The 14,162-nt window shown below is 38.3% G+C and overlaps 1 protein-coding gene across 1 annotated transcript; it reads right to left on the reverse strand.

Moving 5' to 3' along the window:
• Positions 1-326: 326 nt before the first annotated feature.
• On the reverse strand, positions 327-12,107 carry cog3 (component of oligomeric golgi complex 3). The gene is made up of 23 exons (XM_040149354.1): positions 11,879-12,107; positions 11,444-11,590; positions 11,281-11,342; positions 10,348-10,513; positions 9,693-9,767; positions 9,141-9,233; positions 8,670-8,795; positions 8,461-8,541; positions 8,303-8,346; positions 8,085-8,211; positions 7,417-7,508; positions 6,952-7,091; positions 5,954-6,114; positions 4,606-4,714; positions 4,385-4,503; positions 4,158-4,247; positions 3,408-3,528; positions 3,032-3,120; positions 2,760-2,894; positions 2,220-2,295; positions 1,953-2,080; positions 1,218-1,316; positions 327-1,051 (listed from the first exon to the last, which is right to left on the reverse strand). Exons 1-23 carry the CDS (start codon positions 12,044-12,046, stop codon positions 1,022-1,024), a joined length of 2,478 nt encoding a protein of 825 aa, XP_040005288.1. The 5' UTR covers positions 12,047-12,107; the 3' UTR covers positions 327-1,021.
• Between the last annotated feature and the right edge of the window lie 2,055 nt (positions 12,108-14,162).

The raw sequence follows: 14,162 nt of genomic DNA on the forward strand, positions 1-14,162 counted from the left end.
ATTAATCTTTTTTTTTTTTTTTTTTTAATTAGAATGTTCATAAATAGTTTTAACTGTACACATCATTTTACATGGGACACAGCAAAGCAAATGTTAAATTGACAGTGTCCTGTTACCTTTGTTATTCTGTGAGGACCTCTAAGAAAGATATCCATAAATCATATACAGTGCAAAACTGCCAGTCAACAGTCCATTATTTTGCCAGAGTAAAAGTATATTAGTTTTAATCAACCTAGTTATAAATGGAAAAAGTATAAAACGTAAGTCTTTTTTCTTTTTGTCTTTTTTACATATTTGCAACAGAATAACAAAAACATTCACAAGAAGAAGGTGGAAGAATCTTTAAGAAAACATCTGACAGGGATAAAACAGCTGTGGGGATTTTGCTATGATCAGAGCGGAAAACCTGTTGGACCTGAGCATCCTGTAGCACTTCAGGCCATCATAGAGGTTTACTGAATGCGTTACAAAGACTTTTCCGATTTAAAATAGTGGAATAAAATATTTTGCAAACCCAACAAGGGAATCCAGGCATCTGAATGCAAGCCCCCTTACTGGCCTTTAGCTACCTGGCTAATGAGCAACCCTTTAGTGTCTTTTTTGCCCACCCAAAGTGTCCTTGTCAGAACACTCTTGGATAGAGAGATGCAACTGTGATCCAAACCCACCCTTGTCAAAATGGATTTCTCCTACATGAAAACAACCCTAACCACAACATCAGCTTCAATTTTAGTCACACAAAATAATCAGCTCAGTACCCAAAATAATACCCTTCACTTCCCAGTGTGTTATGGACTTCAAGATGAATACCTGAGCCGCTTCATACTTGTAGCTTCTTGAGCCTCCATCAGAGAATCTTTGGCCTTGTACAGGATTTTTTTTGTTTTGTTTTTTTTGTTCAGCGTTCCCAGTACAGCTTGCAGGTAAGGTGCAGTTCATGACTCCCGGTGGCTGGAGTTGAAGGACAACATTGCTATCCAGAGTGCGTTTGCCAGCATCGCCACACTGGACCTGGGCGGCATTACTTATTCACAGACAGCAATAGGTTAATCTGAAAGAGAGCCATAAAAAAGGATGAGTGCTCACCATGATTTAGCTGTCATACACTATGTAAAGTTTCCCCAATGAAGGTGTTCCCAGCAGTTTTGGATGTTGCAGCGGTATTTTAAAACTATGTCAGGTGGGCTTTGGGCTGTGCTAATCCCACAGTACTGTACCTGTTCCATAGATGGACATGCGATGATTTGAAGGTCTTCTCCATTGTATTCCTCCTGAAGCAAGGCAAGCAGTCTTTGGAATACCTGCTGGATGTTATTCTGTGGGAAAAGCCATCCTGTTACTGAGTGCTGGAGGGAAATTCATACCACATTTCCTTCTGGCCTACGTTCCCTAACTATCTTGTTTCCATGTCAACAGGAGAATTTCGTTTCTCTCTCATTCAGCTTCACCTGGCACCTTGATGAACCATACACAGCCAGGACAAAGATTTCTCTGTTAGAGTTCAATCATGATGACAAATTTATTGCTAAACGCACAATCTCCGAGCCCAGTTTAAACAAAAGGTTTACCCCAAGAGGGTAATTCAAACACAGAATTGTTATCTATATTTCTCCAAAATTGATTGACAAGCCTTTTACTACAGTGACTAACACTCACTTATGAATAAACATATGTCATGAATGATTTCTAGTAATGTGAAAGGTTTGTTTAAATGGTAACATAAGCCAACACCTCAGTATAATAGGCCTATAATTACGATATCTATGATGAGAGAGAAATAAAAATGCTTTTCTAGCTGTGAGTTAACCTCTTCAGTGATACATGAAAATAACCTCTAATTCATATTATTGTAAAAATAGTGATTGGACCATGCAAACACATGCTTTAACAATGACTTGAAAAGAAACTGACTCATGCGGTACATGCTACACCCTTGCGTTTCCGCCACATACCCGGACAGGCTTGAAAAGGATGAACTCTGTGTCTCTATTGGCTAAGTACAAGGACATGCTCTGTAAAGTGCTTGGCAGCTTGCTCTTCATCACACGGTAGGTAGCCATCACTATATCGTTGATCTTTGCTGAAAAGAGAAAAAAACAGGACAGAGTTTAAAAAAAAAAAAAAAAACCCAAAAAAACCATTGTCCTCTAGTATATGCTATACAGGTTTTGATGAATTACAGTATGATGCTCATGGCGTTTCCCCGAGACAAGTCTTACCTGGCTGTGCCCAAGGTTGCTGAGACAGACTGTACGTGGGACCACCTTGGATAGCCATAGTTTTAAGAGCTGCAACCTGAGTGCAGCCACAGTCAAAACAAAACGTTACAATTTGAAAAGGCTTAATTTGTGCTAGTTCAGTGCATATAATAATCAATGGAAAGACACACAAGAGGCTGCGCTGCCTCTTGGCTGTAATACAAAGAGTAGTACTGACATAAAAACTGACAGAAAACTCAGTGTGGGGTGCGTAGAAATAAAGACATTTTTTTCAGCAGAATTACTACACATAAAGAATACAGAACACAATTAACTATCAAAACACATGCATATACACAAATACCTAGCAAGAGAGATATCCTAGATGAAAAACAGCCATTTTATCTTCAGTTGTCAGGAAAATACGGAGACTGTCATTGATCAGTAAGTAAGCAAATGGCTTTTTAGATTTAAGGTTTTTAAAGCTAAAAGCTGAAAAAATGAAGGTCAGAATGACACGTCAGTGCCTGAGGCCAAGTCTGCTTTCGCTCTAACAGTTACCTTGGTGAGAAACTCCTCAAGGTTTCCCACAAAGATCTGAGTCTGCTGCTGGATGAACTGCTCACAGCTGAACTTCAGGTGTCGGTCCACATCCTTCTTAGAGTCAATGTAGTGCTCCTTTATCTCTGGTGTTCCCTGGGGGCCACAGAGAAAAGGGGTTTAGCACTATCAAGTGACATTTCCCTAAGGCAGGTTGCTATCAAAGTGTATAAAGTGTATGGTATTTTTAATAAAAATAAAAAAAAAGGCAAAAAAAGGAATAAAAATACTACCTCCAACAGGAATTCGAGTATGGCGTTGTGACTGTTAAGTCGGAAGAATTTAGGAACAGCCTTAGGGTTCAGGATTTTGAAGGCAGCATCTTAACACAAAGCAGAGATTATATCTGGGCTGATGAAGAATTAGAGTGCCCTCTAGTGCTACAAATTTAATATGACCTTCACTGGGACGAGGGCGATAGGAGGAGCAAATCTGCCCTGTGAGCATTCAGTTAATATACATTGTGGTGTTGGATTACACTGTGATTTCCACATTAATTGTTGCCACTGGTGCATGTGATAGGCACAAGTTGCTTAATGAGCATGAGAATGTAATGACTGGCTTTATGGAGCTGAACACCAATGTTCCCTCCACCTTTAATTATCTTACCTCGCGTTTTCTTCAGGTCCAGTGAGATTTCCTTGATGGCAAAATCGGTGTGAAATGGGGCAATCTGTTCACGCATTATCAGCAGGTGCTTGATCAGGAAAAGTTGCCCATCTATTTGTGTCTACAGAAAGGGATAGCACACTGTTAAGTCCACACTGCAGGCTGCCAAAACAAAAGGGCATCTGCTGACTATCCGAGCTACAGAGAACATGAAAAGCACAGGCTCAGAGACGATAAAAGAACATGTCTAATTAATAACTGCTGATTGACTGTAGCTGGAAAGGGACATATTATGGTCACAAAAAAGGCAGCTGAAACCATTTATTGCTCAGCTAGCGACTAAAACATTGGAAAAAGACATCATCAACGTGGAGTGGGAACACATCCTTTGAGATTGATGCTGCTGCTTTAATTTGAAGTGTTAGGTTGAAACGCGCCAGTTAGCACAGATATTGACAGCAAAATTGAAGGTGAGAGAAACCCATAAATAAAGGATGGTCTGCTGAACACACTGTAGGGCATAATAAAGCACCTATGAAAATAAACTTTAAATGACATCCCAGCTGCTTTAGTTGAGGTTGCTGTAGCCTGAAGGAATTTGAATAAAACCGAACACATCTTATCGAGGAGGGAATTGATCTTACTATGTCAAAAGAAAGATACTTATCAAGATATTTTGATAATAATAAAAATCCTAAAAGTTCAGTAAAAATACAAAACCATACTCTACTCTTAACAATTTGTACTAACCTTGTTTTTAAGGATGATATCAGAAGCTTTAAGAAGGGACTGGATGCAGGCAGATAAGGCTTCTTGAGATAAACCCTGGAAGACTGCTCTCTGGAAAAAGACCAAGTCACAGTAAGAAACACATGAATAAGAAATGCAAAGTGGAAAAACTACATATACTACACATCCTGCCATGTTTTAGCATGGGGGCCCTCTACATTAGTAAAAACTAATTATTTTAGACTCACATCTATACATCTATAGAGCTTGGACAGACAAACCAGCGTTCGTCTGACAGTAGGGTACCACATGCCGTGCAGATCAGCAGGAGAGATGGATGTCTGTAGGCGTGATGCTTCCACATTCCCTGTATTCATTGTACAAAGGAGGAAGAGCCATCAGGCAAATGACAGTAACACCAAAAGTTGATTAAAAAAAAAAACAAGTGTCACAATCTGGAAAGACAGACCAGCATTACTGTTTCTTCTACCGTCAGGATCCTCAAGCTGTACATCAGAAAACATTGCCTCCTGTGACATCTGCTTCATCTGCTCCTCCTTCAAGCTCTGAGCAATTCTCTATTGATTACAAGAAATCAAAGGCAAGATGTAGCAGATTGAACGTGTTTTTCCATTTTTGCTTCAACAGGAAGCCTACAGGTAAATTACCTAACGAACAAATTAACAGAAAATAAAATTCATCTTGCAAAATGAGTGTAGCAAGAAAGAAAGTGAGATAAACATCTAAAGACATATCTAAGGAATCAGGGAGATTTGATATTAAGAAAATAGTCTAGATGTAGCACATTTAAGAGCCATTAAATACAGGTTAGAGTCAAGGGCATGTTTAACAACATTTGCAGACATTCACAAGCCAAAAGACCTTCCAAGGTCTTTAATTTGCATAATTCAACTTAAAATATTTACGACTTTTTAAGGAGCTGTAGATAAAAAGTGTTAAATGTTGGACAGTCACTTTTTTTTCTTTGTGTGAATAGGGTGTCTACAGGTGTAACAAAACTTGACATGAATTTAAACTTACAAAAAAAAAAATTTGATGAAAGACAAAAAGACAGCCAAACATCTAAAGAAATATCAGAGCATATACCTGCACTATCAGGTAAATTTGATCTTGAGGAAATAGTTCACATGCAACACATTGAGAACTGAAACATCAGTCCAGAATCATTCAACGTGTGCAGACATTCACAATACCGAAGACCTTCCAAGGCTGTACTTTTACATTCAAATTAAAACATTGAGACTTAAGGACCTGCAGATAGTCTGCAAGACTAGAAATATTTTACTCAAATGTTGGATAATAAAGCGTTTCATGTTTATTTTTCCTTTACAACATTAATAAGCTCAAGAAACCAACAAAATTAGATATGCCCGCAATCAAGTTCATGTGATTACATTTAATGCTGAAACACTCGATAGACAAAAAAATTAATCAACTAATTTTTGATGATCGATAAGTAATTTACCCAGCAGAAGAGCTGATCATTCACGGTTTCTTCTACTAAAATCTGTGGATGGGATTTGTTGTTGTTTTCTGTCACTGTGGTCAGGCATAACCAGCATTTTGAAAACTATTAAAAACCAACTATTTCTTGACATATTATAAAGTAAACAATAGCTCAGAAAATAAATACATAAATTTAAAAAATGCATTAATAAATTATGAAAATATTCAATTATATCCATGTTTTGTAAAGCTGGTTGAGTATAAGATGAAGTGAAAACAATCGTTAGGCATTTTATTTCTGAAAATATAGAGAAGGAAAACTGATATCCCTTTGAGCGTACAAGACCCACCTCCATCATCTCCAATTTCTCAGGATAGGCCAGATCCCCTGGAGCTGGGTTGTAGCCTGTGATATCAGTCTGGATGTAAATATGAGTCCTGTATACCAGTCTCTCCTGGACATCCTCCAGCATCTGCTTCACTACTGCATCAAAGGCCCCCAACTGAGCAGCTGCATAAAGGCACACAGAAGTCATGTATAGTGATGTTTGATATGGTGGGCTTATGATAAGAAATCAGAACGCGGAGATGAGAACTGAATGAGCGCTTAAAAAAAAAAACAGGGCAGTGGACATGAAAACATCCTAGTCCTCAAGTTTCAAAGAAAACTCTTGTGCTCCTTTGCTTTTCCTGTGTGTACCTTGACTGGAGTTTGTCTTCTCAGATTCCAACCCACTTAAGTGGACGGTAAACTTCATTAAAGACACTCCTGTTTAATTTTGGATAAATTTAAGGACCATGACAATGTGCTTTTTCTTTAAAACTTGGGGACCTAGAACCAAAGTAATTTATGGGTGAACCACTCCACACTGTCTCAGATTTAGAAAAAGTCATGTTTTCTGTTATATTGTTTTCAAAAAAAAAAAAAAAAAGGCAGAATTCTGAATGGTAATTTATGCGGAAAACCTGTTGCTACAATTTCATTAAATTCAGTATTTCTCACTTGGAAAAATAAGGCACTGAGGAGATAAGGGATATCCTTTTAAGGATCTTATATTTCATTTATTTATAGCTCATTAAATTTCGCAAAAATATTTGTCTTCTTTCTTTATTGTTGTAAAAAAAAAAATTTTTTTTTAATGTCAATTTCAGGGAAAAAGTGCAAATAATTTTATTTCAAATATAATTTTGTAGCACAACAAAAGTGAAAGTGAAAGGTTTTCCCAACATATATTTGGTACAGTAGCAAGCCCCGACAACTCCGGCACAGCTGCAACCTGGTGACTCAATTCTAAACACTGCATGTGACATATGAGAAGCTTTCAAGAGAACAAAAGCTGTAACCTACCATTGTTATGAACATGATCTTCTAGCATCTCATTCTTGAGAATGCTGCAGAGCTCAGACAGGGTTTCCAGGTGAAGGATGTGGATGATTAGAGGCCGGAGGACATCGTAGAGAGACAGACATAACTTCTCTAGCAGCTCGCTGTTGAGAGATTAAAAACCATTTCATTTCTTTGTACAGCCGAGAAACGGCTAAAATTACACTTTCTGTTCAGAGTTTCATTCCAGGTAAGGAATAAAAGATTGATGTAATGAATAAAAAAAAAGGCAAAAACACTTTTGCTCTTCAATTATAATACAAATTGTCTACCCGTGCTGCGTAAATCGGTATTTCAAACTCTAAACACATCAAGCTGAAATGGCCATCATGCGTTTTAAAGCGTCACACCTTAAACAAATACATACAAGACAATGGCTTTCTGTGTGCGTTCAGTGATCATGTTACCAGTGAGACAGGTGCTACTCACTCCAGTTTAGGTGTAGGTTTAGAGAAGAACTCATTGTACAGCTGGTGTTCATCCTGGCAAACGTGAACCATAAAGGCACAGCCACTGCGAACCTGTAGAAATACACATCATGATCACCCTCTGCAGTCCCCACTAATACTTTGCTTTGGCTCCATTTCAAACATGCAAACACATCCTCCAACATAAATGAGTTGGGCACCGATTACAACAATCATTAACAAGATGCATTACCTTTCAAGTTTCATTAAAAGAAAAAAGGACAAAATACATCGTCTATCCAACTGCCAAAATTTAATCTGGTTTGTCTGAAGTATTACATTAGAATAAAAGTATTTTTTGATTAATTAGGTCAGTTATGTTTTCTCCACCAGGAGGAACACAGCACAATAAATCCCAGTGTTATAGATGAGGGATTACTGAGGGTGTACGAACAACACTGACTGAGTCTCTACGCAACAATTCACTTGTGAACAAAACAGCCGTAAGTTTTGGATGCCTGCTGTACACAATCTCAGGTTATGCTCATTTATCATGTGCACAGCTTTGTGTCTGTACCAAGCACTCCAGTAAATTTCCCAGAGGATCCATACTGGGCATTCATTGCAAGCGCAAATGTCACTTTACAATATCTAAAGGGCAGTTCCTGCTTTGAACTAGCCATGCATTACCAGAGCACAGTGGTCTTTGCTGTTTTGGTTGGTCAGGTCAGTAATGGTGGATGTAATGCTGGGACTGAGGAGCTGCTCTCTCTGGTCAAGGTAGCACTGGTGGATTTCATCTAGGAGCTGATGATATCTGCTCACATCAGTAAAAGGAGGGATGAGTTAATTTAGCACAAGACCTGTGGATAAAAAAACAACAGGAACGCTGAAATGCCAATACTCACTCTGGAATTTTCTCTGCCCGCTGTTCTATCTGTTCAATTAGAGACTGAAAGAAAAAAAAAATGTCAATGAAAATGTAATTTTATTACAGAGAATTATCTATGCAGATGATGTGCTGCATAATTCCATGGGTCATAAAAAAAAAAAAACACATACTCACTCTAACTTTAGGTGAAGCTGCTCTAAACTTAACGTAGTAAAGTGTAAAAGCATTGTCTGCGTTGGTCAAGCCCATTGGATCCTGGGGGGTACAAAAAAAAAATAAGAAAAAAAATCTAGTACTGAAAATGAACTAGGTACTTACAGTATCTATGCCTCTATACAGAGTTTTTTTTTGCCTGTGAAGGAGGAAATGTGACTTTTTCTTACCCTTTTCGTTAACTGGCTTGTAAGATTCTGCATAGTGTTTACAATGTGGATCTTCATGAAGTGCATAGCTTTAGAAAGACATTGTTTAAATTTGGCCAAATAAACCGGATAGTCCTTGAAATTTGGCTGCAATCAATAGAAATAAGTGTTAGACAGCTTTAATTGTGGTCACACACCATATACTCTCATGCATAGATTATATGACAAGGATAGCACATTCTTGCAGTCATAACAAGTCAACAGTATATTGTCATTCGTCTTGGTCAGAATTTAACACTGAAAAAGATTTACAAAAAAAACACAAAACTCCTTGTAGGAAAGTAGATATAAATATGTAAAATTACGCAGAAGGAATTCAAACACATTTACTGCATAAAAACATGATCTAGCGTAAAATTATTCAAACACTGGTAATAAAATGAGATCTGCACAGACAGAAGTGACATTTTGTAAAGAGTGCAAGCTACTTACATGTGAAGAAACGTACTCAATGCAGTCATCCAGTTTTGACAGCATTGGTATGAAGCCTTCGCTATTTACAGACAAGGTCGGTGAATTCAGTTTCTGCAAAGACAAAGAAAAAGTTAGGTTTGAAGTAATTCCAAACAAAAACATCTATAATGCTCCAGCTCTTGGTCTTTATGATCAAAACTTTTTTTCATTTGGCAAAGTCCCCACTCCAAGAGGTGTGTTGTGTGTAATTTTAGGCCAGGCTGCATTAAAGATTTTGTTTCCATATTTATATTTATATTTATGTGCAGGTGAGGTTAGATAAAATTTTCATGTCCTATTGAGTAGGTAAATTTTTAAAAAGATCCTTAGAAAGAATTACATTAGAAATGTAGCTGACATCAAAGTTGTTTAGAATAATGTTTTAAATCTGGGACATCACCGCTGATTCATAATAATAATTAGGCTTATAAATAATTAAGAAATTAACTGACACATCATTTAAAATGCATAGATGTAGTTAACAAATGTTTCAAGATGTGGACTAAAAAAAAAAAAAAAAATCCAGCCTACCGTGTTGATGTTTTCTAACTCATTAAAATATGACAGTTTCTGCTGTATGCTCTCTGCCAGGTCAACAAGCTCTGACTGCAAAGAGAGAGAACAACAAACCACAGTTGACACAATATGGCATGAAAGTTTAATTTCGGTTCAGTTCAACTTACTCGGATGGTCCAGTCTATATAAATTTGTAAGCATGAGCAAGAGTGGGAAAAAATTCAAGAAAAAACAAAGGATGAAAGCTGCAACGTCAACAAGGTATTATACACGCCACAGAGAGAACAAACAGCAGACCGCAGAATGCTTTGTAGCAATTTTATTTTCAGACAAGTTTTTATTTATGTCATGATGTTCTGAACTAGACAGCGTATGGTTATTTCCAGTCATGTCCAATGACTCCTTTGGCTTTTACCACAGTTGTTTTTATACAATTTCCCAACTCAGAAAAGCTCCTGAGTTTAGGCCATACAGACATTTTAGCAATTTCTACAGTTTCTGGGTTTGGGAGGTGCATTCATGTTTACAAATGCTAAATGCTCTGTCTTTCCTGGACTATAAGAAAAATACATTAGATGACATTACAATTTCCACTGATCAGGTCTCAGCAATCCCCTTATTATAACAATATAGCTGGATTTAAGGAGAGAAAGGACAGCAGTGATCTTACCTGTTCTTTTAGGAGTTGTTCACAAGCTTCATGTAGGGTACCAGTCTTATTGGACACAAATAGGTACTGTTTCTGGAGGGAGTCCAAGTGCTCCAGAGCCAAACTGACATCTTTCAGAATAGCATCACATTGTTCCTGGTAGCAGTTTAGATCATCTCTGGTTTTCCTGGGGGGAAAAGCTGACATATTATCTGTTTACTTTGACAAAATATTGCATTGAAGCTACCTACTGGTTTGCATAGCAGTTTCAGGACATTTTGACACTGAGCAGAAACTTGATGTACTGTTCCCTATGGTCTGGAACTTTCAAGATGAGCTTGAAAGCACTTGTTACTGTATAATAAAAACAGGGTTATCATTGCAGTTGTATTCCATCAGCTGTCAACGACCAAACACCTGCTGTGATGTGATTATTTGAGGGTGTGTTCAAGAAAGAAAGTTTAGCCCATGCAGAGCAGGGAAGCAATGGATTTCTGCCTTATACTTTTAGTTACTTTGATCCTACTCTGTGGAACACTCTGCAAGATGGGCTGAGATCTGTCAAAACTCTGTCGACATCCAAACACAAACCTCAAACTTTTCCATTGTCTCAGGCATATGATAAGTTACTGTATGTGTTCGTCCGTGCAGGTTTGTGTCTGTAGTTTATGTCTAGCTGGCCCGATAATCACAGAACAAATCTGAGATGTGGGCAGCGATTCAGAGGTCTGAATCCAGGCTAATTTCTGTATAATGTGTGGAGTGGGTGTGTGTTTTTACTGTCTATGGGTGAGTGGGGGTTAAATTGTCATGAAATGTTGCTATACGCGGTAAATAACACCTCATTGTCTTGGCTGAGTAGTTTGTTTCTGATTTACCCTTTCAAGAAACCTTACTCTGTTACAAACAGTATGACACCACCACCTAGGATGAAGCACTTTAAAATTTAAGTACCTGTATTTTGCGCTCTCATCCAGGTCCATGTTTGCCTGTAACTTGGCAAACCAGGCAAAAAACTGCAACACAAAACGGCGTTATATCACAACCATGCATCTTATTAAGGCTCAGTAAGTCTGACTGCCTACTGCACTGTTTACTGCTGACAAAGACAAGTCACCTGCTGTGCAGTTTCTATCCTATCATTCTCCATATCAAGCATCTGGAAACCCTTGAGCAGGACGTCCTCTGTTGAGGCGGGCACAGTTGCTGTGAACGGGGACTGCAAGGACCGGGACGAAAGGCTGCACAAGTCCTCAATGGGAAGCTGCAAAACAGAACAGGGCTCCTTGTTTCTAAACAGACTCAGCAAGCCTGCATATGAAGCTAGCTGAATGGCTTGACGTGGCGGTGCACAAGTGCAAGTGCAAGCCCGCTGGTCCTCCTACAAGTAATTATTCCGTTATATATTAACTTTGATATAATGTTAACATAGCAGAGAAGTGAACCGAGTTCGTACCGAGGCAGTCTCAGGGTTTAGCTCAACTCACTTGCGTTTGAAAAGTAAATTAGCAACCCTGTTAGCTAGCTAGCTAACTCCGGAGTCACAGCTCACCTCTGAGGGCACAGAGAGGGTTTCGCCTGCGGCTCGGATCTCCAGGACAGAGTCCATTTGTTTCTCCGTGAGCGGAGCCATGGCATCGGTGCGGCGATCCCATAGCGACAGTTTCTCGCGGGTTTCTTTATCCGTTAGGTCCAGGAGGGACTGATCTGTGGACGCCATCGTCGCTTTGGACAGCGGCTACGTCGGCAGCAACGCGCAGGTACTTCCTGTTCCGGGGGTGTGGGCGGGGCTTGGTGAAGAGGCTGATCCAGATACAGTATTGTTATTGTTAGTAAAATGCACTTAAAGTCTCAAAGGTAAAAGTACTGCTTACATAGAAAAAAAGCCCCTGTGACTTATATATTATTATCTATGACATCATTAGATTGTTAATGCTGATGCACCTGTGCATAATCAGCACGTTACTGTTGTAGCTGCTCCAGGTGGAGTTAGTTTTAACAACTTTATACACTGCTAAGTAGTCCTGCTCAGTGGTTTCCAACCTAGGTGTCAGGCCCCTCCACAGGGTCACAAGATAAATCGGAGGGGTTGTGAGATGATTGATGGGAGACGACAGAAGAAAAAAAAAAACCAGGTACTAATACCCTGTCTATTTTCTCTAATCTTTGTTTTTTGCCAAATGCGGGTGAGTTTTACCTTGAACGGTTATTTGAAGGAAACCATCGGAGACGTTTCGAGGGGAAATGTCACAACTCACATACATTTGAAACACGACAAGGGGCGACAACATGGGTCACAAGCCAAAAATGTTGGGAGCTATTGCTGCAGTCTTTGAAGATGCAGTACATATCATAGTAATATTAGTGTGTACAATAATCAAATGTCCATAACACAAATTTCAAAAGTTATGTTAATTTTAGTGTTCTTATCCTGTGGCATGATGGAATTTAACACCTTGTTTGTGTTAAATGACAGTCAGTTTATTTCATTTCATTCCTTTTTATATGTTTTGTCTCTTCAGGTCTAATGTTGTATTTAATCTGTTTGTTTGTGTTTGTTTTCTTTTTTATTTTATTTTCCCTGTCTTTTTCTTTTATGAGTATTTGGACAAGTGTGTTATGTGTGTGCTGCTTATAAGAGAATGAAATAAAACCGTTCCCTGGTAATAATATTTATTCAGAATTCACCTTGAAATACTCTAAATTCACCTCAGATATCACCTGGATGACAGCTGAAACCAATGATAGCGTCATTATAACGCTAACACCATAAGTAAAATAGATCGGCGTGATGGATGGGATTTCTGGGTGGGACAGACTCTGGCCTCTAGCAGCAAATAAATCTATCACAAAAAATACAAATCCAGCAGGTGGAGCCCTGGGGTGCATTTTTAATAGTCCAAATTTAGATTTTAACTTCTGTTTCATTATGTCAGCAATTTGGTTTTCCTTTCTCCAAATACGCACTAAAGCATTTGCAGTCACACATGCGAAAACAATTTTTCTTTTCCCCCAACATGCAGAGCCTTAATGTTAGTCTTTGCAAACTCTACTATGTCTGTCTTTGTTTAGTCATGTAGAAAATACTGTAAGGAGTGAAGAGCAAAAAATAATGCCTTTCTTTGAATGCGGTCTTTGCCACAATGCCTTTTTTTCTCTCTCACAAGGGAAAGCAAACACTGAACAAATAAGTTTTTTCAGTTGTCTTGTTTGAATATGCCGTCAATTATGAGATTATTGCAAATACCTCATGACCAATGACCCATTGTCATGAGAAAAACATTTATATTTTAAATATTTTCAGCAACATGCTCTGTTTCTGATAAAATGATACTGAAAAGACATGTTGTTTTTCTTTTCATGTTGTCATTCTGTGGTGTTTAGCCATTTTTATCAACTGAGGTATATTTTGACTGTCTCTTCATCTTGTATTACCTTAATATAAGAAAAAAAATGTCTTAATTTTAATACTTTCATGTAATATCTTTTTTTCATTTTGCATTTTTTAGTTTTTACTGTCAACATCGGAACTATGTGTGGGAAGTAATTATATTTACATAAACAGCTCCCAGTGTTTCTTTATACATAAACATGTACACATCTCAGAATCTATTACATGGAGGTGGTAGTGTTCACATTAACAGATCTGTCTGCAGGGTGTCTCATGGGATAGGTCACGCAGAGTTCAGATTTTTTTTTTTTTTTTGCTCGTCTACTTTAGTTAAAAGGAGACGCTGCAGAATTCAAGCCACGTTACTCTAGTACAAAAAGAGATGTCAGAGCAAATCTTGTCAGAAGCTGCATTTTGGCTCAGTGTGGGTCAGAGTGAGTCCTGA

This window comes from Xiphias gladius, chromosome 16 (assembly GCF_016859285.1).
Source record: "Xiphias gladius isolate SHS-SW01 ecotype Sanya breed wild chromosome 16, ASM1685928v1, whole genome shotgun sequence".
NCBI lineage: Eukaryota > Metazoa > Chordata > Actinopteri > Istiophoriformes > Xiphiidae > Xiphias > Xiphias gladius.

Coding starts and splice junctions, on each gene's coding strand:
- cog3 (XM_040149354.1), bottom strand. CDS start 12,046: ATGGCGTCCACAGATCAGTCCCTCCTGGACCTAACGGATAAAGAAACC. Junction 2,081..2,219: donor GCAACCTTGGGCACAGCCAG/GTAAGACTTGTC, acceptor TTCTCTTTTCAG/CAAAGATCAACGATATAGTG. Junction 1,052..1,217: donor CATGTCCATCTATGGAACAG/GTACAGTACTGT, acceptor GCTCTCTTTCAG/ATTAACCTATTGCTGTCTGT.